Source organism: Dermacentor albipictus, chromosome 2 (genome assembly GCF_038994185.2).
Source record: "Dermacentor albipictus isolate Rhodes 1998 colony chromosome 2, USDA_Dalb.pri_finalv2, whole genome shotgun sequence".
Lineage (NCBI taxonomy): Eukaryota > Metazoa > Arthropoda > Arachnida > Ixodida > Ixodidae > Dermacentor > Dermacentor albipictus.
The window spans coordinates 109031534-109055774 of NC_091822.1; the positions used below are offsets into that span (position 1 = coordinate 109031534).

The 24241-nt window shown below is 44.5% G+C and overlaps 1 protein-coding gene across 1 annotated transcript in view; it reads left to right on the plus strand.

Moving 5' to 3' along the window:
• Positions 1-24241, plus strand: part of Vps13D (vacuolar protein sorting 13D) — a 173928-nt gene that overhangs the window by 144713 nt on the left and 4974 nt on the right. The window contains exons 69-77 of the mRNA XM_065430344.2: positions 1347-1525; positions 1597-1707; positions 5751-6047; positions 9202-9332; positions 9821-9999; positions 13049-13122; positions 15131-15298; positions 20586-21043; positions 23101-23398. Coding sequence (XP_065286416.1) covers positions 1347-1525; positions 1597-1707; positions 5751-6047; positions 9202-9332; positions 9821-9999; positions 13049-13122; positions 15131-15298; positions 20586-21043; positions 23101-23398 — 1895 coding nt within the window. The remainder of the gene's footprint in view (positions 1-1346; positions 1526-1596; positions 1708-5750; positions 6048-9201; positions 9333-9820; positions 10000-13048; positions 13123-15130; positions 15299-20585; positions 21044-23100; positions 23399-24241) is intronic.

Consider the following 24241-nt stretch of genomic DNA (forward strand, 5'->3'; position numbering starts at 1 on the left):
CTCATATTCTGCGGCCTAAAGCTCATGGCACGGTGCGAAAAAGCGCGCACGCGGAGAAAGCGAAACAATGCGCGGACAAGCATGCAGACGCGCAGTCGGTAGCTGCGAATCTGCGCGATCGCTGCATTGAGGCTTCATTCTATTACGCTCCATTTAGTTATACAAACACTATAAGAACATATTTCACATAGTTTGCTCTCAGCGTTTACCTACCTTTCACGCAAGAAGCCGGTTCGGGAGACTCTATCGCGGCGACCGCGCGCAGTGGTGTTCACTGTACGTATTTGGTAAAGAGATAACGTCTGTAAACGACTGTGTGCTTTCAGTTTTCCCAAGATAATTATTTAGACAGTAAGAAACTTCTCTTGTTTCGAAAGTACTTACAGAAATGTCCTGGAGAGCTCGCGCGTGGTGTTTTCAGTAAGCGCTGACAGCAAAACCTATGAGGGGCGTGCCACGTGATCCCTCATACTACGCCAGCGAGGCGCTTCCGATAGATGGGGACTCTGTAACTCCTCGCCGCCAATATAACAGTGAAAAGGGGCCACTGCCATGGGCCAAATTACAAGTTCTTTAATTATACACGTATTGCGCGGGCCCTCCGTGGTCACAGTCAGAGTGCCGAGACGTCTAATTGCGCTGTACTGACAGCCACCCAGAGCTGTTCCTGACATCGCTGTGGCCCAGAAAAAGAGAGATTTTAGTGTGGAAGCATTGCACGATGTGAAAAGTCCGGCATTGGCGTGACTATGCAATGGTACAAAAAGGCGACGAACCCTCGACCTTTGGTGGGAGTCGAACCCATAACCTTCGGTGTTAAAGTGAAGCTAATTGAGGCACAGTTAAATAAGGCAATGTTCATTGAGGCACTCAAACCCACAAACTTTGGTGTTGATTAAGGCAAAGTTAATTAAGACACATTTAATTAATATGTAGATAATTAAAGCTCTGAAATCCACGGCCTTTGTTGAGAGTCGCACCCTCAGACTTTGGTGGGAGTCGAATCCACAACCTTGCATTGTGGCATAATGTCAAAGCATTGTGCTGTGGTTGCAATGCTTTTGCGTTCAGCCACATAGGGATAACTAAGTGCCCCTTCATTTTTTTTGTCTTTAGTCTATCAGCAGTCATTGTCATCTACAATTGACACTAGTTACCACTGTTAGTTGATCACCAAGAATATGCAGTTATGTTTAGGAAATGGCTCTTGCATGTGCTTGGCACATACAGTAAAATTACTGAAGTTATTGACTCTACCATTAAATGTGTGTCCTTAAAAAATAGCACTAACCTGTTTGCTTTCATTATTTGTACAGATATCAAGTGTCCTTCTTATTCATTTTTAGGAAACGATGTAGTCCTGGGCCCTCCACAGCCGGTTAGCTTTGAATGCATGCCTAATGGCGTGCCATTAGAGCAGGCTGTCACCAACCAGAAGATGCGTGGCGGCTCCGGCGTCCTTTTGGTGCGAGTCATTCCGAAGGGACCCACGATAGTGCTGTGCATCTCCGACTTCATGCAGAAGGTGTGTAAACTGAAAGCCAATGGTATGTGGCACGGAAGTGCTGACTAACAGAGCATATTGTTTGCATGCAGCAAAAGGTTTCTGTAAGCACCCCAAGCCCAGATGCCAGCCTTCTTGCACAGAAAGCGTCAGAGGACCAGCAGGCTCCACAGCTGGAGGGGAAGTTTGGCTTGGACCTTGAGGCAAGTGTGCATTGAAACATTTTTCATTGCAAACTCACAACTGGAAGTATTTGGAAAAACCTTAAATGCTGAATGCCTCTTGTGTTACCAGCCCCTGCGTGCCAAAGTTGTTTTTCAAAGTGCATCAAGTTCACTTTCTGTCTAATTACAGATTTAGTAGGCTTTACATTCAAGTGGCATTTAATTGGCAAAATGACGCTTAATGTTTCTGGGTATCTTGACCTGGATGTTTCAACAAATATGAATGATTATGCTTATTAATCATTTATCCTCTTCACTGTGAGAAGTTGTGAAATTGTCACACAGCTTCACTAAAGCACGGGACTTAAAAGGGTAAAGGAGTACTGATATGAGGGTACGGATTTTTTTCTCTCTTTCTTTAAATGAAGGTTTCGTGCCTCGAAACCCCAGGAAAAATACTGGTAAGCCGCACTCCACCCTAAGTAATTTGCTATAATAACTTTGTTGGAAACAGTTCTGGTTTCGTTTCTCAGGAGCTGCATATGTCGTCCTACGTCTCAAACCACAAAGGCGTTACCATATTTACGCGATTGTAAGTCGACCCCCCATATTGCGTGCAACAGGAAAAAAAAAAAGAAGAAAAGCATACCCGAGGACACATTTGATAAAAACATTTATTAGTACAGAGACACCTCTTTAAACCATAGTTGGCCAGAGCTCAGAATAAGTACATACTAAACGGTAGTACTGCTTAACCGAAATAGCATGAGATCGCCCACTTGCCTGTCAAAAACGGGAGAGTGTAATGAAAGGGAGAAAATGTGCAGTACTTATTTACTTCGCGCCACAAAAAGTGTTGTTTTCGTTTGATGCTGCGGTGGCCTATCAGCAACGACAGTGGCCTCAAACTTACTGAAGCTGCGAGCCAGCTTTTCAACCAGCCCCCTCTTTTCGGCAAGCACTTGCATTGCAGATTCCTCATTAGTGTTGCATATTCTCCGTGCGTGGGCGCGGTAGCATTGCAGAAGTCGCAGGGCACCTTTTCATTGCGGGGTGCTGTTCTCGTCGCGACGATTGCATTCGTGAGGCTGACGTAATGCGCAGCTTCTGCCACTGTCGGGCCTGAATTGCCCGTGCTGTCGGTTTCTGTGTCATCCTTATCACTGTTGCTGGGCAACACTTCGGCACCAACAGAGGCAACGATGACGAAAAGTCTAACCTCGCAGCCGACATCTCTTCGCGGTCGCAGCAGCGCTGCTGAGCAACTTCTTCACATTCCAAATGCTACACACCGTAGTCAACAGTAGACCCATGTTGCGTGCCAACGCCGACTTCTTCGTGTCACATGCAACAGCAAGAACAATGTCTAATTTTTCTTCTATGCTGAGCACCCGGCGTCTTTTTTATCTGAGCTTCGGCATGACGCGAGTCCTCGCTTACACGACGCCACAACGCTGTCTGGGACGGCGCCGAAATGATGTTGATGTTCATGTGGCTTCACGCGCAAACGCATAGGGCACTTGGAGGCCATTGTTCAGATCTGTGAGGCTTGTTCTGCCGGGCCACCCGATGGGGACAAAGCACCGCCGTGTTTGCGTGACGAAAAGTGGGAACACTATGTATTAACCAGTTCGTATGCAATAAGCTGGTACGGTTTATGCGGATACAAAACACATTATGTTCAATGGCCGCTGAGTCGGGGATTTGACTTTACTACTCTTAAAACGAAACTACTGTTTAAGCGGTTACAGTTTAACGAGGCTTTACTGTAGCTGACATGGTCACTGGACTACTCGTCTTCACTAGTGCTGCCATTGTCGTCGCTGCTACGGTCCTACAGCGCGTTGTCGTCCAGCAAAATTCCACATTTGGTAACGACCGCACCACGACATCTTGTGGAACAGCAGCCCATGCCGAATGCACCCAACCACACGCAGCTGTCAGGGAGGCTCTTTTGACAGGTCCGGTTGGCGTAAGTTTGCAGTCTTCTGCCGCCAGGCACTCGTTGTACTCATGGCAGAGCAGGTTCTTAAAAGGCAAAGATCCGGGCTTGTTTCATGACCATGTCGCACTTCACTGGCCGAGACAGATCACGCATTTCAGCGAAGTACGCCGCAAGCTTGGCCTACAGCTCCGGAAAGTGTCCAGACTTTGGCACGTGGGAAATTCCTCACTAAAATTTGCTTTGCTGCAGTTGCCACTCTCGCACCACCCGTTCAGAAACATCGAACTTGCGGCTCGCTGCACAGTGATTTGTTTCTTCGGCGTAAAGGATGGCAGCCCTCTTGAACACTGCTGTAAACGAGTGCCGAATCATTAGTGGGCCTGGAGCACTCATGACGACTGAGGAAGCATGGGAGTAGCACGTAGCCGGCAGTCAAGTCAAACATGTCAAACCAATGCCTTTGGTCAGACTAAGAGCATAGAGAAAGCTAAGAGCTACAGGGAAAGAGAAACACATGAGCAGTGTCTGCTCTTCCATGAACTACCAATACTCCCCGCAAGCGCCGCCGTTCTGAGGGTGCTGCCATAGAATAAAAAACCAACGCCGCCGCGAATGGAACAGCGACACTTCTATCAACTATCGACACTTCCCGCCATGAGTGTTGTGTGCACTGCAAAACTCTCAAAAATGTTAAAAAACCCTCCCGAAAAGCTAACAAACACGCGGGATAGCAAAAAGCTACGGGTAGGGCCACAGCGCATACATAAAATTTTAACAACGTTGTAGCTCCCATTGGTCTCACTTTTTTGGCTGTGCCGTGTTTTGGTTTCGATTATATGTCAACCCCCCTCACTTCAGCTTTTCAAATTTAAATAAATAGGTCGACTTACAATCGTGTAAATACGGTAATTAAACGTTTGCCACATGTCAAACCACCACTCATCCATCAGCACCTATCCAGACATCAACACAACGTGGACATAGATTGTTGAAGGGTCCCACAAAAGGCTCTCACCCCGCCCTTTACCTGGCAACCTGAGCAAAGGATGAAAAGAGAACAACAACGATTTGGGAGTCACAGTTAATTAGACGTTTAACACAAGTCAAAGTCCACACATCCATTAGCACCTATCCAGAGGTCAATGCCGTGTGGACACCAACTCTTGATGAGTCCCACAAAAGGCCCTCGCCCCACCTGTCAGCCTGAGCAAAGGATGAAAAGGACGGGAACAACGTCGACGACCAGAGAGGCACTGGTTGCTTTCTTGCCACATATTCCAAACCAGTCTCTTTGGAGGAGGAGTTACTGCGGGTTATTGCGAGCATGGGCATGATATCGCAACAGAATCAACGATGGTGATTTGCTGCTGAGCGGTCTTCAGATTCTCAGTCAACTCACCTAGGGAAGACGGCGGCATTAAAAGCAGAGACTTTTCGAGAGCGAGGGCAGAGGGTCCTGATGGGAACTGAGATGTTTTAACTTGCTCCTGCTTAGAGGGATTCTGTACTGGAGCCGTGTAACTAGGGCAATAAACTGTTTTTCCTTCATTTTCTACAACCTGACATAGCAGTCGATGGGCTTGGTGGATTCCATGCCCTTGCTGCAACAGTCATGATGTCATAACACCGAAGGTAGTCGCATGTGAGCTGGACATGCAACATTCTGGCTCTCGCTGCAGCTTTCTCAAAGGTCTTGTGCTGCTACATCGGACCGTGCAATGAGTAGCAGCATAGGAGATGACCAAGCAGACCAAAGCATGTGCCAAAATGTTGCAATGTCCTGCTCCTGCGTTGCTACCTTCTATCTTATGACATCACGACATATGCAGCTCCTAAATAGTGAAGCCAAGACTGGTTTATAAAAATGCTATTACGGTGAATTGTTTAGGGTACTCTGAAGATTCTCAGTATTTTTTTCTTGGGTTTTGAGGCTCGGGAACTTTACTTAAAGCAAAAAAAAAAAAGATGCTAAGTTGAATCTGCAATGTCAGTCATTTTTTGAGAAACTTTCAGTTACCTATGTCGTACTGATCTGATGTGTGCTTTGCCAGAGGAGTGCTACATTTTGGTCGCTGTCTGCTGTGTTTGGGAAATGTAGCCTACTTCTCTCTCATCTGTTCTTGCGTTAATATTGCAGCTCAACCTGCACCTGTTGGGAGGCCTGGGTGTGTCGGTCATCAACCATCTGAGTGAGGAACTTGTCTATGCAGTGCTTCAGAACATCCGTGTGAACTTTATTCAGAGCGCGTCGTCACAACTCCTGGATGCCAGTGTTGAGAATGTTCAAGTTGACAATCAGCTGCACGGGGCTGAACGCCCCGTGGCACTCTACGTGACACCGCTGCACGAGCGTGACAGACTGCGCCACCTGCCAGCCATTGTCATCACTGCTGAGCGTTTGCCCCAGAAGGACACAGACGTGGTCATCTTCCAGGTGGGAAACCTCTTCTAGCATAATGCGCCAGACGTGGAATGGATCTTTTAATGTGTTAAACCTGTTTATAACATAATCTGCCAGTTACATATAGCAGCACGAATTTAAGCACTCCCCTTTTCTGAGATTATAAATAAAAGCAAGTTACTTTGAGTGTGCTTCTCTAAGTTCACTTCCATAGTTTCAGGTTATCAAAGTTGAAGTTAACATGGTAATTATACCATACTTATACACTTGCAGGTTAACTCCTTTTTCTGGAGTTCGAAGTGTAAGGAAAGACAAGTAGGTATCAAGGGACTAGTAGGCAACATGACTAATCCTACAGCAAGTGCAGGTGCAGGTCCTAAGCAACAAGAGCAGGTTCAGACAATCCTTCGTCAATGCCAGCAGGACAAGTATAAGGGACTTTCTTCATAAGGCATGCCACGAGGTCCTCAAGACAAAGGACATAGCACTGTACAATTATTTGATATGATTATTCAATAAGTGTAGGAGATTGAGGGCAATGTAACTGCAATTCCACTGACATCATTAATGAGGTGTGTGCATGAGTTTTTCAAATTAGTTCATTAATAGCACAGGGTATCGACCAACCGGGAAAACCAGGAAGTCTCAAGGATTTTGAATAGTCTGGAAATACTCGGGGAAAACTCAGGGAATTTGTGCTTCTATCAGGGAAAATTAGCTGTAATTTTATTGAAAGGGAATGAAATACGTGGTAATGCTGCCTGGAGTAACAAAGAGGAATCGTAACGAATCTACTTTGAAGCCATGTCGTCGGCTGGAGGAGTTGCCAGTGTACAGTCAACGACCGACTTTCCGGACCCCCGATAATTTGGACAGCTTCGTGGCACCACCACATACCCTTAGAGTCAATGCATAGGAACGTCTGAAATTGCGGACGCAAGAACCCTTTGCCATCTGATTCTTCGGACATTTTGCCGTGACCGCAGGTCCTAAATGGCGTTAATCAAAGCCACCACTGCCGCTATTTTGATTACCTCGCCGCCGCGAACGGCGTTCTCACACGCGGTCCACTTGCAGCCGTAGGTGCCACCACCGCAGCAGCACTAGGCCTAGCTGCTTCGGCGTTTGCTGTTAAGCTCCTTGCTGTTTGCTGCCGTGTTTTTCATTGAAATAATTCGCCACTGTCGCCAATGCGACTCCGCCTTTGTGGCCCTCGCTATTAGCTTCGAAGCTAGGAAAGCATGGTACGTTGCATAATGCCGGTTTCTGAAAGTTACCTTCGCCTTGGTACAGTAGTGTTACGTGGTGAAGCGTACGCGAAAGTATTGCGGTGAAGCCTAACAAGCTTGGGAAGGGGCAATTGCAACGGAGCGCAGTATGTATTCCTTAATTACACACGCGTGCACTCGCCATCCCTAGTCACAGTATAGCACTGATATGCCTAATAAGTGTACTGGTAGGCGTTCAGAGCTTTTTCGGATGTGCTTGTGGCGACTTTAGTCCTTAAGAGCAGTAAAAGACATGCATTCATTTTGTGGACCTGCCCGATTTTCTGCATGTTTTCGCGGCCCCTAGGGAGTACTAAATATTGTACGTTGACTGTACAACTGACCAAGAGGATGGTTCAAATGGTCCGTGGGGCAAACGCGCAGGGGAAGGAAGTCGACAAGAGAAAGGACCTACGCATTGAGGAATGAACAAGAAGGAAGTAAAGGAAGTGTGCTGCCACCGTATTGAAAGAGCTTGAGCTCAAAAAACAAAGTGTTGGCTAATGCCGAGATGCAGGTGTCTCTCATCCAAAGCAAAATAAACTCTTTCGAGCGGCGAAACACAACACTGAGGCATTGTGCGTGGGCTGATAGTATGTCTGGACAGTTGAGGGTGACTTCACAGCTGTTGAGAATCACTTGTGACAGAGTTTGGACATCATACCAATGCGCTTGTAATCAATCGATAGAAATAGCTCATATTCGAATATATTTGCTTCTGTATGCATCTGCTTTTTATTCGTATTTGAGAATGTTTGACTCGATTCACAATAAGTTTTACCATTTTTTTTTTCGCAGGTATTTTATTTGCTGAGCATTTCACTAACCCCCCCCTCCCCCCTCAATGTGGACATGGCTACGTTATTGCCACAGACTTGCCGATATTAACTATATTATTCTTTACTGATACAGAAGAAACTGTTTCAATGTGCGTAATGTACCCACAAAAAGAAAAAAAATTGCGTTTGGCACGTTCGGCTTGCTCCGCCGGACGCCATTTTTGTTTTGGTGTCCCACACTGTTACAGCGGCAGCCGCCTGTTTGTTGACCTGTTGTCATCCCGCAGCAAATGCGGGATGAAAAAAAATGTTTTCTTTTTACGGGAAATTTAACCCACGTAATGATCGCACCCCTGAATTTGCAGCAATTTTTTTACAAGAAAGTGTGATCATTATGCAAGTAAATACAGTATGTATTTATCAGACACAATCGATAAAGCACATTGTATGCATGGCGCTTGTCAGCTCAAAATGTCCAGATCTGGTGAGGGGCCCTTTGAGGTATGGTCACAGCACCACCATTTCATTGCTTCAGTGTTGCCAAATCAGGGTACTCAAGATACTAGAGTTTTAGTGTCCCGGTATTTCGATAAATGCAAGTGGATTGGGTGTTTTACCGGATGAGCAGAGGCACAAAGCTGGACGACCTGCACAGTGCAGCCACCTGGTGGTGAAGAGTGCAACCAGACAAACAGCTAGTGTTACAGTAGCGAAGTGTGTTTTACTGTGCTACTGGAGTAAATATTCAGCAGCAACACCATAATGCTGCCGAAAATTTTCTCTAGCAATGAGGAAGGATGCACTCGGTTACTGCACTGGTTACTTGGTTGAGCTCTGCACTACCAGGTGGGTGCAAGTGGACCCATCCACTTGCATTTGCTAGAATACCAAACTTACTAAAGCTCTCTACTATGTGCGAGGTAAATGTTATGGGGCAACTTGAGAAAACCATACTCTGTCTTTTTCTGTGACATAAGTTTATAGATTGCAAGATTACCAAGCAAGCATCTCTTCACCCATTTGTCAATTTATAGCTGTTACCACTGAATGCAGTGTATAGGTTGCTCAAGAAATAGCACTGCGCATTCGAGTTCTGAGCTTTCTGTAGAGAAAGTGAGCTGTGCATGTCTTTCTTTGCAGCATTTCATAATGCACATGAAGAACATTACGTTGGCCTTGGAGGAATTGCTGATGCTGAAGATTGTTCAATTCATGCACCACCTTGTGGATGATTTCGGGGATGAAGTTTTCATTGACAATCAACTACAGAGGTATGCTTGCCCAGCTATTATTCCTAATATAGTCATAATCCTAACATAAATTATTACTTGAAGCTAAATATTTTGACAGGATTACCTGTCTCATTGGGCTAGTTAATTGTGTAGTTATGCCTCCAACAGTCGCCACCCGTCGTTTAGCTGACCACGTCGGCCCCGAAGCCGGCCTCCAAGTTGACCTCGAAATGTTGAGATTTATATGTTCCTGCATTTGGTTGGTTTGATTATTGATTATTGATTTCGTAGATAGTAAATCATTACTGCCTACTTCATGAGCTTTTATTTTTTCATCGAACAAGGCAAAGTAGGTTGCCACATGTCACTATTGATAAGATAGAGGAACTCTTAGTGATGTTTTGTGTAATTAAAGATCCATGCTGCAAGTGTATTTTTCTTCTACAGCACAGGTTTAAATGCATGCAGTTCGCTGGCAAACAGAGCACAGAATGGCACTAATGGAGGTTTTTTAACTTGGCACCTAGAGCACATGCAGCGGCGTCAGCCAATGCCAGGCGCTTCTACTTCAACACCCTGAAACTGAGGCTGGACCAAGTCAAGCTCAGCGTGCTCACCTTGAGTCATCGTCCCCCTGAGCTGGATGCCATCAAGAAGAGAGTTGGATGGAGCCTCATGCGTTTTGAGGACGTTTCTGTTGAACTTGGCAAGTTTCAGCTATCTCTGAGCTTAAAACTGGAACTTATTCACAATTGATATCATTCCGAAATTCGGACCGACTGTGATGGTGTCGTGATTTCGCCATTACTCTACTGCACCTAAGGACACTCTTTCTATAGCTCACAATTGACTGCATAAAAAAAAAAGAAAAAGAAGAAGAACAGGGGACCAGAAGGGGGGGGGGGTGTTGGCTGCAATAGAAATGAATCATGTACTGTACTACTTTAGTAGCACACAACGTTGAGTTGTCTTGCAGAATGATGTCTCATTAACTATGGCTGTTATTTGATAAACTCTTCTGGCACACTAAAGAAATTTTTTTCAGAAGGTGCAGCTTGTAGCTGCAATGCGCAATTTATAGTGTTAAAGAACATCAGCTGTTAGAGCTACCATTTATTTATTGAGCAACAGTGTTTGGACAAGGGATTTCACTAGAGCTAAGATTTCAACAAGGGTACTCATCTTTGTCAGGGTGACAGCTGCTTTCTTCAGTAAGTTATGTAGCTCACTCTCCTTCACCCTCAATGTGGGAGGAGGATAAATTGGCATGTAGAGTAGGGTGACGAAAGTAAATATGTTAAAGAAGAAAGTAAATGTGTTCATATATTTATTATTTACTTAGCTACTTACTGTTAAACTTTAATTGGTAGTATAGTAATAGCAAAGCATATGCCACATTGTTACCTCAAATTTTAATGTGCTGTCAATTTTTCAAAACCATGCATATTGCATGATTGAAGCATTTTTCTTGCCATAGGCCTGCGGTTGGTGATAAATAAGTGCATATAGGTACTGCCTGTGATGCAGTTTATTTGAAGTGACTTCCTGCTTCATCTCTGTATTACGCACAGTGACCTGCATTTTTATTGCAGTAGACTTCCATTGATTTGATTCTGGTTTATTTGATTTTTTGGTTAATTTGATTCTGAATGAAGGCTCTGGCTGGCGCCCATGCATTTCTGTGGGTGCAAACTTTCATTTTTTTTAATCTTAAAACTGCTCTTTGTTGGATAATTCGAACTTGACCAATTAGCATGCATGTGCCTGACACCCTATGGTGACCCCAATAACAACCTCAGAATGCCTACCAAACGGGAAAGCCGGGAATTCTCAGGGATGTTGAATAGGCTGGAAATACTCAGGGAAAACTCGGGGAATGTGTGCGTCTATCAGGGAACATTAGCTGTCATTTTATTGAAAGCAGACGAAAGTCGTCCTAATGCTGACTCGAGTAAAAGCGAGGAATCGTAACGAGTTGTCTTTGATGCCATGTCGCCGGTTAGAGGAGATGCCATTGTACATACGAAGAAGATGCTCAATTGTTCTGTGGTGCAAACGTGCAGCAGAACGAGGACGAGAATAGAAAGGACCGTCGCATTGAGGGATGATTGGGAAATGAACTGCGCCGCCTCTTCTTTGAAGGAGCTTGAGCTCAACAAGCAAAGTGTTGGCTAATGCCGAGGTGCAGGCGACCGCCATAAAAACCAAACTTTTTAAAGCAGTGAAATGCAACACTTGGGCATTGTGCATGGGCTGATAGTATGTCAGGACAGTTGAGGTTGACTTTCCAGCTGCTGAGAGAATCTCACTTGTGACAAAGTTCGGGCCTAATACCAATGAGTTTGCTATCAGTTTATAGAAATAGCTCATTTTTAAATATATTTGCTTATGTATGCATCTCTTTTTTTATTCGTATTTGAAGATTTTCGACTCAATTTGCAATGGGCTTTGCCACTTCCTTTTTCAGAGATATTTTATTCACTGTGCATTTTACTACCCCTCCCTTCAGTTTTCTATTTTGAATAAAATAAACATTACTCCTTACAATTCAAACTGGATTAAGTCGTTTTTTATTTTTTAACATGCTTGCTGAGAGAATGACAGCATCAGACAACATGGTGTCAGCCCATCTTGACATAAGACAAGGTTCCGTGCCACTTAGGGAATTTTGCAAAGGCACTAAGAGAAAACCTGGTAGACAGCCTGATACCTCTTTAGTGACACTGTCTGTTTTGGTGGAGCTTAGGGGGACAGTGAACGTGTTGCGTCATCTCCTATTGAAAACGCCTATTTCCGGCCAGCCCTAGGAAGATCTTCAAGCAACAATCGCCGCTCACCATGTCTGATTATGGTGTTTACCCAATTATAACATGCGCCTTTTATTTATTTATAATTTTCAAGAAAATCGGGCCAAAAATTGCATGCATGGAAAATTGACTGTGGACAAAACCTAGACCACTTTCGCATTGTACGCATAGAAATCAGGAAAATGTTAGAACCGGGCAAATCCTGCCAAATGATTCAGCGGTGGGTTTGGTATTTTGTCTGGTGCTTGTTTAATTCGACATGCCAGATAACTCAATCAATTTTGTTGGTCCCGTCAAGGTCGAATCAACAGAAGTCAATTGTATAATGACTTTTAACAGAAGATTTAGCGCTGCTTTGCATTTCACTCAAATTTCGCAATGATATTGCATTTTTTTTCCTTAATGTCCATGAATGCATACGGCATCTTTGCTTGCCTGCTATGTGTATGCAAAATGAGATACTGCTGTCATAAGTGCACCTCACCATTGAAGAAGTAAGCTGTTGGCAATGAATGTCCAGATGAACCAGAAGCACAATGATTCTTAATGTTTTAGTGAACAGTGCAGACAAAAAAAATGTCATAAAAATTTGAGTAGTTATAAAGGAGCAATAAGCAGTAAATCTTTCTTTAAAGTTTGTTAGAATAAAAAGGTGTCACCGCAATAATGTGTAGACTGTTTATTTAGAATGACTGAACATTCAATAAGTTGTCAGGAATTGAAGTCACTGAAAGGATGACGCACAGACACGAACACAAGTTGAGAATGAGAATGAGAGTAATGTTTAATACCTGTTCGTTTTTACTTGCGTCCACACCTGCCTTCAGTAAGACTGTCTGGTATGCTTAATTCATGAATACTTTCATGCTGGCCGTTATGAAAATAGCTAGCTTACGCTTTGCACTCTAAGCATAACATGTGACATTTTTCTGTCATTCTATGTTGCAGATTCCTTTGTGAAGTCGCACCCATTTGAATCTCTAGAATTTCTAGTCAACAATGTGGTTGAACATTACAGAGGGGTATGTACTGTATTACCTGTTGTATTTTTTGATGTATCGTAAAGCATTTGCATAAGCGATGACATTGTAAACAAAGCCCTATCCTTGTTTGGAAGTAGCATTCTTTAAGAAATCACAGATTTTTACCTTTGTGTTGTTTCTTATATATTATAGAAATCTAACTGCTCATCTCTGTGCCTGTGGTTTATTTCCATTTCGTCGGTGGTGCAGACACGCAAGAGCTGTGCCCTCTTTGCCTGATGCTTGTGGGCATGTGTGAGTTGCGAGAGAGAAATCTCGAGACTGCACCTGAGTACTGTGAAGGAGTACACGCTCCATTCTGTTTGTCCCTAGCCAATGACAATGCGTACTACACGACAACCAGCGCTTAACTGCAGTTCAAACAGGATCACAGCGGCCGATACAGGATCCATTATGGGGAAGCATAGAAAACAACAAAGTTGCAGTAGCAACTTATTATTCATTGGTCTACAGCCGCTAAAGTGGCATCTACCTAAGCCCCCACCCCTGCACTTCGCACTGGGTCACTTTGCCCCCCTTGGCAGGAACCATACTCATCAAGCTTGCTGGTGAAGCATAGGTGAAAAGCAACTACTGCAGAAGTGAAAGGGAAAAGTGATATAATAATGCAGATATATTTAAAAAAAAAAGAACAGGAAAAAAACTTCAAACAGGCATTCGAACTACTGACCTCCAAATCACAAGCGCAGTGCTATGACTGCTATGCCATGACATATGAACAAAAGAAGTGCTTATTCCGGAGTACTTATCTGCGGCCACGTAGGGCAGCTTGGCTAGGGATAAACGGGTGAAAGCGTGTTTGCGTCCATAGTTTCTATGTACAGTCCCCATATTATTCTCTTGCAACTGACGCATATGCGCGCATCTCAGGAAAACGCGGCCCACCTCAAGTGACTGTGATGTTCTGCAACACACGACATTATTTTATTGATGTTTTTCAGTCGATTGGTTTTTGTTGTAAGCCTTAGCTTCGATCTTAGAATAATTTTTAACCCGATGCTAAAGTTACCACACTGAGGACATGTTCATTGCGGTATACATTTTTCTTATTTGTTCATTTGTTTTTTATTGCACATTCACGGCAGCGATAGGTGGGCTTTCTACGCTGGCTGCAGCTGCATATGGGGGTGTAGCTGAGCACAGGCACGTAGGCTCTATCTTGAAAGTAATCTGCAATGGGTACAAAGTCTAGGTGCGACGAGCGCTGATGCCTTCGTGTGCGTTCTCACCACATAGTTTACGTTGAAGCGAGAGGCAGTAGAAGAGCAATTCGCTCGCTGCTCCTGCCGCTCTTCCTCACGTCAGCATTCTAACAGGGAAAGTCCACAGTCATCGAGTGAGATGTGTTCATGTTTGCCTGTGTACGCATGACACCATGCTTGTTAATTTAGTTTGTAAGCAAATAAATGTTTACAAGTTTATACGGCAGGTAAAGCTACTATCCTTTACTTAGTGTAGGTGTCTAATAATTTTCTATCACAATCAATGCTTCGTCTTTCGGCCCAAACTCCTTCATTTTTCTCCAAACGTTTCCTAAACAAAAGTTCTAGCATTATAAAACTGAAATGAACCTAGCGGAAACATTTTTTTCAAAATTAACAATCAACAGGCGCCCTCGATTATAAAAATTATAGGCTGTAGCACTTTGCGAAAGTATAAACTTTCAGCTTAAGAGGTATGCATACAAACATTTTTACTGAACACATGTGGCAATTCTTGCAAGAACAATGAAAAATGCTTGAAACTAATTTCAGTTTGCATTTAGTGACAAAAATTCCCATGTATGGTGCACAAAATTATTTCCTGTTATTGTCGCATTTTATTTTACTTGAAAGTGAAATAAATGTAATCTCACATGTTGGGGGGAGGGCAAAGCTTGTAAGGCAGTTTGTGTTGCAGAAGTAAACGTTGCACCTCATGCACATGAGCGTATGGAGCAGTCACACACGTTGAAAATTGATGGCATTTTCGCTGTCTGCTTTCTCAGGAGTTTCAGAGCCACGCTGCAAAGATTCTGGGTGCTGTGGACTTCCTGGGTGACCCAGTGGGGCTCATCAATGATGTCTGCACAGGCTGGTCGGACTTCATGAAAGATGGAAATGCCGCTTGCCTCTTGAAGGGGGTCACCCATGGCCTCTCCAACTCCACTGCCAAGGTGAGCTCTCTGGTTGATGGCACCACGGTAACGATGATATCCATGTCTCTCCCTGATGGTGGTATGCAAATATACAAATAAGAATTTTTAAGCTCTGTAGTGCGTAGAATTTAAGACATTATTTGGTGATGCCATAGTAAAAGAATATGTTGTGTAAGTGCAGGTTAATAACACGAATTGTGTCTTTGGCTGTGGCTTCTTGGCAGTGCGCTCCATTGTCGTAAAACTGCGCCTAAAGGCAAGATAATTGCGTTGCCATGAATCTTCATCCTGCTTGATGAGAGTGCAGCAGAGAAGGCAACAATTACTGAACATACTGGGCAGGTTCATTTCTGGAGCTTTGCTTTGTTCCAGCAGTAGCGCCTGTTAGTGCTTATAAATATTTTATGTATGTGTTGTTTGCTGTTGTTTTCACAAGTTATACATGCAGTCTTTTTCTTTTCTGACTGCTGTATTTTGGGTGTAGGTTATGTGCATGAAAGAATGATGTACTGTAACCATAAATAATGACATTTAGTTTGACTTTCTGGTTACTACAAGAAAAATGTTAGAATGTACTTTTAATAAAGTACAGCTAAACCTCATTATAATGAAGTCGCGTCTGATATAAAAATGGCTTCGTTATAATCAATATTTGTTATAAACATATAATCATTACACGCTGATATTGGCAAGAAACATCTTAAATTTGCTTCACTATATTCGATTATTTTTTATAACCGTGTTAATTATATTGAGGTTCAACTGCATTGCTCTATGTTGCTGTATGTTGTAAGTGGGCATGCTTGTGTTAGTGGGATGAATGTTGCAGTGGCACAATTTTTATTACTTGTCCCCTACATAGTTCCCCCAAGGCAATGATAGTATTGTGTAAATAAATTATGTAATAGCACATTGATGTTCCTACACCAGCTCTCTAAGATATCAAATCTTGAAAACGCCTGCTCCGAGGGTTTATCAAACGGGAGGGACTGTGTTGTGCTCACAAATAATAGACTCAACTAGAAAGCTCTTGGAAAGTATTCCTGCATAAAACAGCCCAGATACAGGAGAACCTCATTCATTCGTTCTAGAAAAAAATGTGAGAAAAAACGTACGATTTGAAGTAACTAAACAAATTTGACAGACTTGACTGTTGTTGACATCTACGTAATGTGAGGCCTCGTGCGGATTGTTGCAGCACGAGATGCCGAAGCGCATTGAGCTGGTGGTGCTCCAGCAGCCCGAGACAGGTTTTGTTGTTTTCCTATTGCGTGGTGTTTTAAGAGAACAATGGGAAACCGACACGAAATGGTGGAGCTTGATGCCTTCGGATGCCTCCGAAGCGAAACAGCGGCCCACATCGCGCCGCGTTTTCCTGCTGCAGGCGGCGCAATGTGGGCATCACCTAAGCAAAAAGAGCAGCTTCAGACAATCTAACGTTGATGCCAGCATACAGATATACGGGCATTTCTTTGCAAGGCATGCCACGAGGTCCTCTGAACAAAGGACGTTGCGCTGTACAATGCTATATTATGATTCTACCATAAGTGTAGGCTTCTGTTGAGGGCAATGTAACTGCGATCCCGCTGGCATCATTAATGAGGTGTGCGCATGAATTTTTTAAGTTAACCAATAGCAGAGATTGAAATATTTGAAGTGCCGCAAACCCATGATTTCAGGAGGCAAGCGTCACCACCAATATACAGTCAAATCTTGATATGACTAATCACGTGGGACCGCCTAAAATTGTTCGCTATATTGAAATATAGTTGCAATGAAAAACTTGCGGTTATAAGCCAGCGGACAAACCTAGAAATGAAAATGACGTACCTTGGTTGTAGATGTGTGCAGACAAGCATGCTCTCAAATAAAAATGTTTCACTCACTTCAAAGCTGTTTTATTTGAAGAAATCAGTGATTTTCTTCTGGCGTGTGCAGCACACACAACCGATTAGGAATGCGTCTACATCTTCCACTTTGCGCAATACCTCATCGGGTATGTCATTGCACCGAGGGATAAAAGTGCGGACTTTGTTCGTGTGCACTAAAACATCAATGTTCGACACAATCTCATCTTCAGTGTTCAGTAACCCATAGTCGTCTTCCTTCGGGTGTTCATCGTCACTGGAGACGTCACGAATGCAGTTTACAACCTTTCCGGTTGTCAGGTCTGCCGCCGTTAGTGCTGCGCTGTCGCTCTCCACATAGTCATCGAAGGAAGAGATGGCGGGCAGCAGCTCTGCAACCTTGGTCCTTGGTCCACTGCTTCCCTTTGAAGTGCATCGTCCGGTCTGGCAGGCACTGATAAAAACATGCGGTCTCATCCGCATTGAAAATATTGACTTCAGAGTATGATTCAGCCACCTCTAGAAAACTATTATTGCGCCAGGAATCTGCACCTTCTCTGTCAGCAGCCTCTTCCTCGCCCAAGTCTACCTGCCAAGTTATTCCGTTCCTTTGGCGGAAACGAAAAAGCCAACCCATACTGGCGTTGAACCCAGTTATTTCAAGTGTATCGGCAAACTCGCTGGCTTTTTCTTGGAGCATTAGCCCAGACACGGGAACGTTTTGCTGTCTGGCATCTTTGAACCACATGAGAACAGCTTGGTCTACATTTTGAGTTTCCCAGTCGCAGCCATTTCCTTGTAGGAGTGAGTTGCGATTCCTGGTGAAGCTTGGCAATCTTGTCTCGGTCTTTCAAAATGGTCGCAACGGTCGATGGGGCAATGCCACGCTGTCTGCACACATCAATTTGCCTTTTCCCTGCGTCGATTTCCAGCAGTAGTTCCAATTTGTCCTGCAGCAAAAACTGCTTTCAGTTCTTGGCGCCATCGCTAGCTGCATTCATCATTGGATCTTGCGCGAACATCGCCAAACCTTTGTCATGAAGTTCTTGGTGAAGTTTGGGGTGAAGTAGTTGGTATTTGACATGGTGATGATGATAGCTACTGCGACGTGGTGATAGTGATAGCTACTGCACTCGTAGTTTCTGTTTCACACGAGAGTTGCGGCGCCATCACTTTTAGCCGAATTCGTAATACTAATGTTCCTCGGTTATGAAGGGGAAAATAAACTACATGTGTTATTCTGAAATATTTTTACGTTAAAAATATAGGCAATCTGGCGGGTATTCTTAAAATATTCGTAAATTTGCGAAATTCGTTAATGTAGAGTTCACAGTAACGAGATTTGACTGTAGACACTTTCTCCAATTGCCCCGCTTAGCCTTCACGAGCGAAATTACTTCCTGGTGGTCTCCCATACTGGAACCGGAGTATCCTTGATGAATATGACACTGGCCCCGCCTTCTTTCGTTTTCTTTTTCCTCTTTCTCCCGCGTTTTTGCAGAGTGGCGCACTTCCAGTTGAAGTTGCGCACGCAAGCTATTGCGTTTGTCCTGATTTGCGCAGCGAACGATTTTGTGCGCTCTGCACGAGAACAACTGATTAAAAGTATAAGCTGAAGCACCACTGCGAGGCGGCCTGGTTGGAATTGATTCATCGTGAAACTTTGAGCTACACAAACGGGAACAAAGAAAGATAAATACTTGTCCTTGTACATCTTTCTTTGTCCCCGTTTGTGTAGTACAATGTTTCACGATGCAGCAATATAAGTCAGTGCCACAATCACCAGCACTGAGACACATGCAAGAGGATGAAAGAGCTTGATCACGGCTCTGGAACACAGTAGAAAATGACAGTTTCATTCTCTGTGCACACAACTGCATGATGTGGGAAGTGGACGAAACGGAAGTATGTCTCTCTTCCTACAGTACAAAGTAAAACGAAAGACATGCAGACATTCGGTTTGTATGTTTTATTATTTCTCATAACTTTAATTCATCTATTGAAGCAACAGATTAAACAAATAGGAGATGTTGCCTTGAATAATTCTCGAAGTCACGTGTCACTGTGAGTAACGTCACAGCGTTGCCATGTAAATAGGTGCACTTGTGCGATTGATGTCGACTCTCGAGCTGGGAGCGCAGCGCCCCTGAGGAAAAGGGCAAATGGCGCTTGGTTTGAAATTGAAGCTCCTTTCGTGGCATGTAGGGATGTCATACAGTAAAACCTCGTTCATACATTTTGGAAAAACGTACTAACCGGGAAAATGTACAATCCGAAGTAACTGAAAAATGTGGCAGACTCAACTATTGTTGACATCTACATAATACGAAGCGTCGCGACGATCGATCGCTGGCACGCATGGTAAGCTGGTGGTGCTTTGATGGTCCAAGATGCATTTTATTGTTTTCCTATTGTGTGGTGTATTAAGAGGGTGACGGGAAACAAACAAAATTGAGCTGGTGGGTGATGCTAGATGCTGCCGAAGTGAACCATGATGCCCACATCGCGCTGGCCTGCAGCAGGGAATGGCGGCACGTTTGGATTATCGCCCACTAAAAGTGTGCCTTATGCTACCAATGGCACTACTCACCGCACACTATAGAACGGATAGGTAAAGATGCTTATCACAATAGGTTTGGTGGCGATAGCTATGAATATGGCGTGTGATGACCCAGGCAGAGATTTGCTGGTACTACCGGAATAAGAAACTGTGTGCGCTGTCATTTTCATGTGAGACTGGCTGCTTTATACTGCTCTCGATCGTGCTCACCTTGCACATTTTCTTGTTTGCTAGGGATCTAGCGGCTCGAAAACGTATTATACGTTCACAGTTTGGCGGCATATTGAACGTTGGTGCTAAAAAATTGTGTTTTCCGGGAACATATGAACCGGTCAATAATGAGCGCGACTCCGTTGCGTCACTTTTTGTGTTCTCGATTGCAAACATTGGCACTGGGAAAACATACATAATGGGAATGTATTAACGAGGTTCTACTGTATATTCAAGAATTAGTGTAAATGTGCAACATCGCACTGACGTCATCATGAATGGGGCTTGGGCATGTAATTCAAGAGAGGGAAGTTCGATATTATTTCCTTTTCTAATAACAACGACATTTTTCAGTTGAATAAACGCAGGGAGAATTTTAAGACTAAATAAGCAGCTTAAACTTAGTGCTTCTCTTCAGTGTCCTTTTAATAACACAATACTCTTCCATCTGCATGCGTCATATTGCCACTCCCAACAACGCCTCAGCAGTTCGCTGCCACTTCGAGCGCTCGCAGCTTGGTGTGGAAGGCAGACAGAAATAAACGATCAGTTGAAGCTCAGCTCTAATGATTGCGTCACATTCACTCTGTCACATAGCCATGCGCATAATTCTATAGAGAACGAATTCCTCGCCGTGTAGGTTCTCAGCAGCTGTGTGTGGCCAGGCTTGTGATAAAACTTTTTCCAGATGGCTGGTTCACTGTCCGAGAGCCTGACTACGGTGGCCAACCCTGGCCGACAGCTGGAGCAGCGCAGCCGCAGCACTGCAGCACCTGAACAGTCGAGCGAACGCCACATAGTAACGGGACTGCGTCGGCTGGGCAGTGGAGTGGTTGGGGGCTTCACCAGCATCGCGAAGCATTCGTACCAGGGGGCAATCAATGAGGGCGTCCAGGGCCTGTTGACAGGCCTGGGCAAGGGCCTGATTGGGACAGTGGCTATGCCAGCCGCCGGTTTGCTGGACCTGGTGACGGAGGCAGCGAGCATTGTGCGCGACACTAGCAAACCCCTATCGCACGTGCACCCACGGCGTTGCCGGGCGCCTCGTCTCTGCTCGGGGCCAGGCGGCCTGCTTCCCTGCTACTCGACCACTCAAGCGCTTGGGCAGCAATTCCTCTGCAACTTGACCGATGCCAGTGGAGACCTGTGAGTGGTGCTTTTCTCATTCTTTTGGTCAGTGTGGAAAGTTGAGGTGCAAAGAGCAATGATAAGAATAAGGGGATTTGAGGGGTTGGATTCCTTGTTAATCTCAACCATATGAAGAAATGGGCAATGAAGCCAGAGAAAGCATAGGAGCAATTATTGTTATGTTTAATTGAAACATAGAAATAATGTGATAAGTGAAATTGAAAGTGGACGAAAAGATAACTTGCCACCCACATCTGTCACATTACACGTGCAGTGTTTTAACTATTGAGCTAGCTAGGCGGCCATATTCCCTTCCACTTACTTGGGTATTTGTGTGTGTGGACAAGCATAACACTGGAAGTGCTAGCCAGTGACGCTCAGGCCAAGGCACTGGATGTGGAACATCCTTTGAACCCCAAACGTCATGTAGTATGTGAGCTTAGGAGCAGGCAACTAGCCCATAAACAAAAGCTGATTGAGATCATTACCCTGAAAGCGCATTAACAATTAGAAAAAACATGCATTTTTTGTGGAAGCTAGTAGCATTGTTTGATGTGGTTCGAATAGTGAGCAATAGGTGGCTTTAGTAATATAGGGTGCTGCATGAGTGTGCAGCAGTATTGCAAATGTTGTGCCTTCACTGGCTCTTCATATCGAAAAAGGGGAGGCTTTATTTTTCTCTCCTCTGGTTAAAGTGACCAAGACCTGTACTCAAAACTTTCTTTATATAAGAGTGCTTCACCATCAGTTGACATTCACGTGCTTGTCACCATGATAATGATTGGCATAACAACAACATGATCACTGCAGAAATGACCAATAGTAAGTGACAATTGCAAAGTAGTTTTGTGAGTGTATGCCCTATTCGAAGACACTGCAAACTGGAAGGGAAGATGGGTTTTTGGTGCGGAGCATAGTGTATGTTCAAGACATAAAGCAGCTTAAGACGTTGCAGATAAGTGTAGTGTGCCGTAAGTTTGCTGCTGTCTGGTTTAGTTTCAATGCTTAGTTCCAGCCCTAGCACAAGATGTGCTCATGTTGTAGCTCCTAGTGTGATAGGCTTATTGGTATTGAATTTAAGTGATGCTGCATCACGTTCGATGCATCATGCATCGAACGCACTGTCGAATTTCTGTGGTGACTGCCGATTGATCTGAAACACATGGTTGGGTAACACATGGCACATAAATTGACAAGATGATTGTTTGTTACATTATCAAACCATGTCACCATTATCGGCGTGTCACAATTCTGTCGTGCATGAGCTTGTTCAAATAGATAGCATTGCTGGTCGAAGTTCATCATCTTTCACCAGCCTCCATAAGCGTCACCAACGGCTCATGACAGTAGCGCGACAGTTGCTGCGGCGTGTCTCAGTAGTAGTTGATGCAGGATGGAAATTCTGCGACACACATTCGAGTCCATTTTGCCTGCCGCATACTTGATCAAAGCTCCACCGGTATTTAGGAAGAACGGCTCCTGTGCAGTCGCAACAGTAGAAGTTGCACTAGAGCCAGTGCCCACCGTGGTGCCAGCACTTTCAGTGTGTGCATTGACAATAAGACAGCCCTTCTATTTGCTAAGAGTGGCAGCCACCTCTTGGGCAGAATGAAACTTTCTGCTAAGCCTTGAAGAAGAGTGCTTCTCTTCTAAGTGCAGTCTCGTAAAGAGGGGCCCTGCACCAGTAAAATGCGAATGGTGTAGTCAAAGTACAGGGCCACATTTAGCTTTTGCATTGTTTCTTGCTAGTTTCTGTTCTGAACTACGTTTCAAATGCGTCGTGTTTGGAAGGTGGTACTAAAGAACAAAATAAATTGGAAAAGTAAATCAGGTTTCTGCCACACATGCTTAGTGAGCAGCTGAACTTGCTACTAGGTTTCGTAGGCATTTTCAGCTAGTATGTGCCTCTGTACTGCTGCGTTTATTTGGAAGCCGTGTTCACCGGTGAAAACTCTGGGCCACGAATACGGAAATATTCTTGATGATCTGTATAAGAGCTACCACAACCTGACCGAATGTATAGCTAATTCATCCTTCAGAAGTTCTAAGCACCGCTGTATTGCATGTTTGTGCAGGTTCGTAGCCATGGAGCAGCTAGAGAGCCGCCCTGATGGCCTGCGGGTGCTCATATCGACCGAGCGTGCCTTCATCATCAAGCGTGAGGGTGCTCACTCTGAGAGCATCGTACATGTAGTGCACTACAGTAGCCTCAGCTACTGCCGCTGGTTCCCTTCCAACCTGGGGCCCCAGCCGCAGCCGCCCTTCTACGTAGAGTTCCTGCTAAGACCCGAGAACCAGCGGCTCTCGGCCAGCTTGGACCTGAACCATGGATCTCTTCGTGTTGGCTGCGAGAGTGAGACCACAGCGCGAAAGGTGGGTTGATTAACGCCATGGCTGAACTGCCTGTAGGTAGGCTGGCACAGTGCCGCTTGCTCCATTCTAGGTTGGGAAAGGTGGTGAATTGTGCTGCTAGTTGGTCTTGAAGTGAATCTCAGTGGTCGAGCAAGGAATCTCACTGGCGCTAACATTTCAGTGAGCATGCTTGTATTGTTTCTTTGTCTAAAAGGTAGCTAGTGGGTTTCCTTGTTTGACTGCTGTGATTCACTTCAAGCCTCCATTTTCCTGTGATCCTCTGCCTTGTAGGACCTTTGGCTCTAACCTTGCCTTGCATGCTGCCGAGCGCAAGTGTACCCTCTAGTGGACAAAGATAAAGTTTTAATCTGGCGTAAGAGAGAGGAAGAAAACCTTTTAAAGAATCAGAATTAATAGCAGGAAGGTAGAACAGAAAGTCTGGTTTACTATACTACATTGTAGGTGGGGGAGGGTGATGTAGAAAGATGAGAAATAAATCAAAAATAGAGTGAAACACTGTGCACGGGTACATGGTCACAGCCAGGCGCAGTCACCGAGCATGCACGGGAACATGTGCAGCACTTTGCCGTTTGTGGGTCGTTTTCCAGATTAACCTGCCTGCTCTTCAATGTCACTTTCCCAAGCCATGACGTGCCGTGGCAATATTTTCTGTGTTGTGTTCCTTCTGCTCGTATCAAAACACACTGGTACATATGCCAAAGTTTGCTACAAAATGCATGGTAGTACACAATGACTGTTTGCTTGCATTTTCGCTGTTTACACCAGCTAGATTGCCATGCTGCGCTGTAACTTGGAAATTCCTCTGTGGTTTACCTTAAACAAGCAGCATTAATTTTCTTCTTT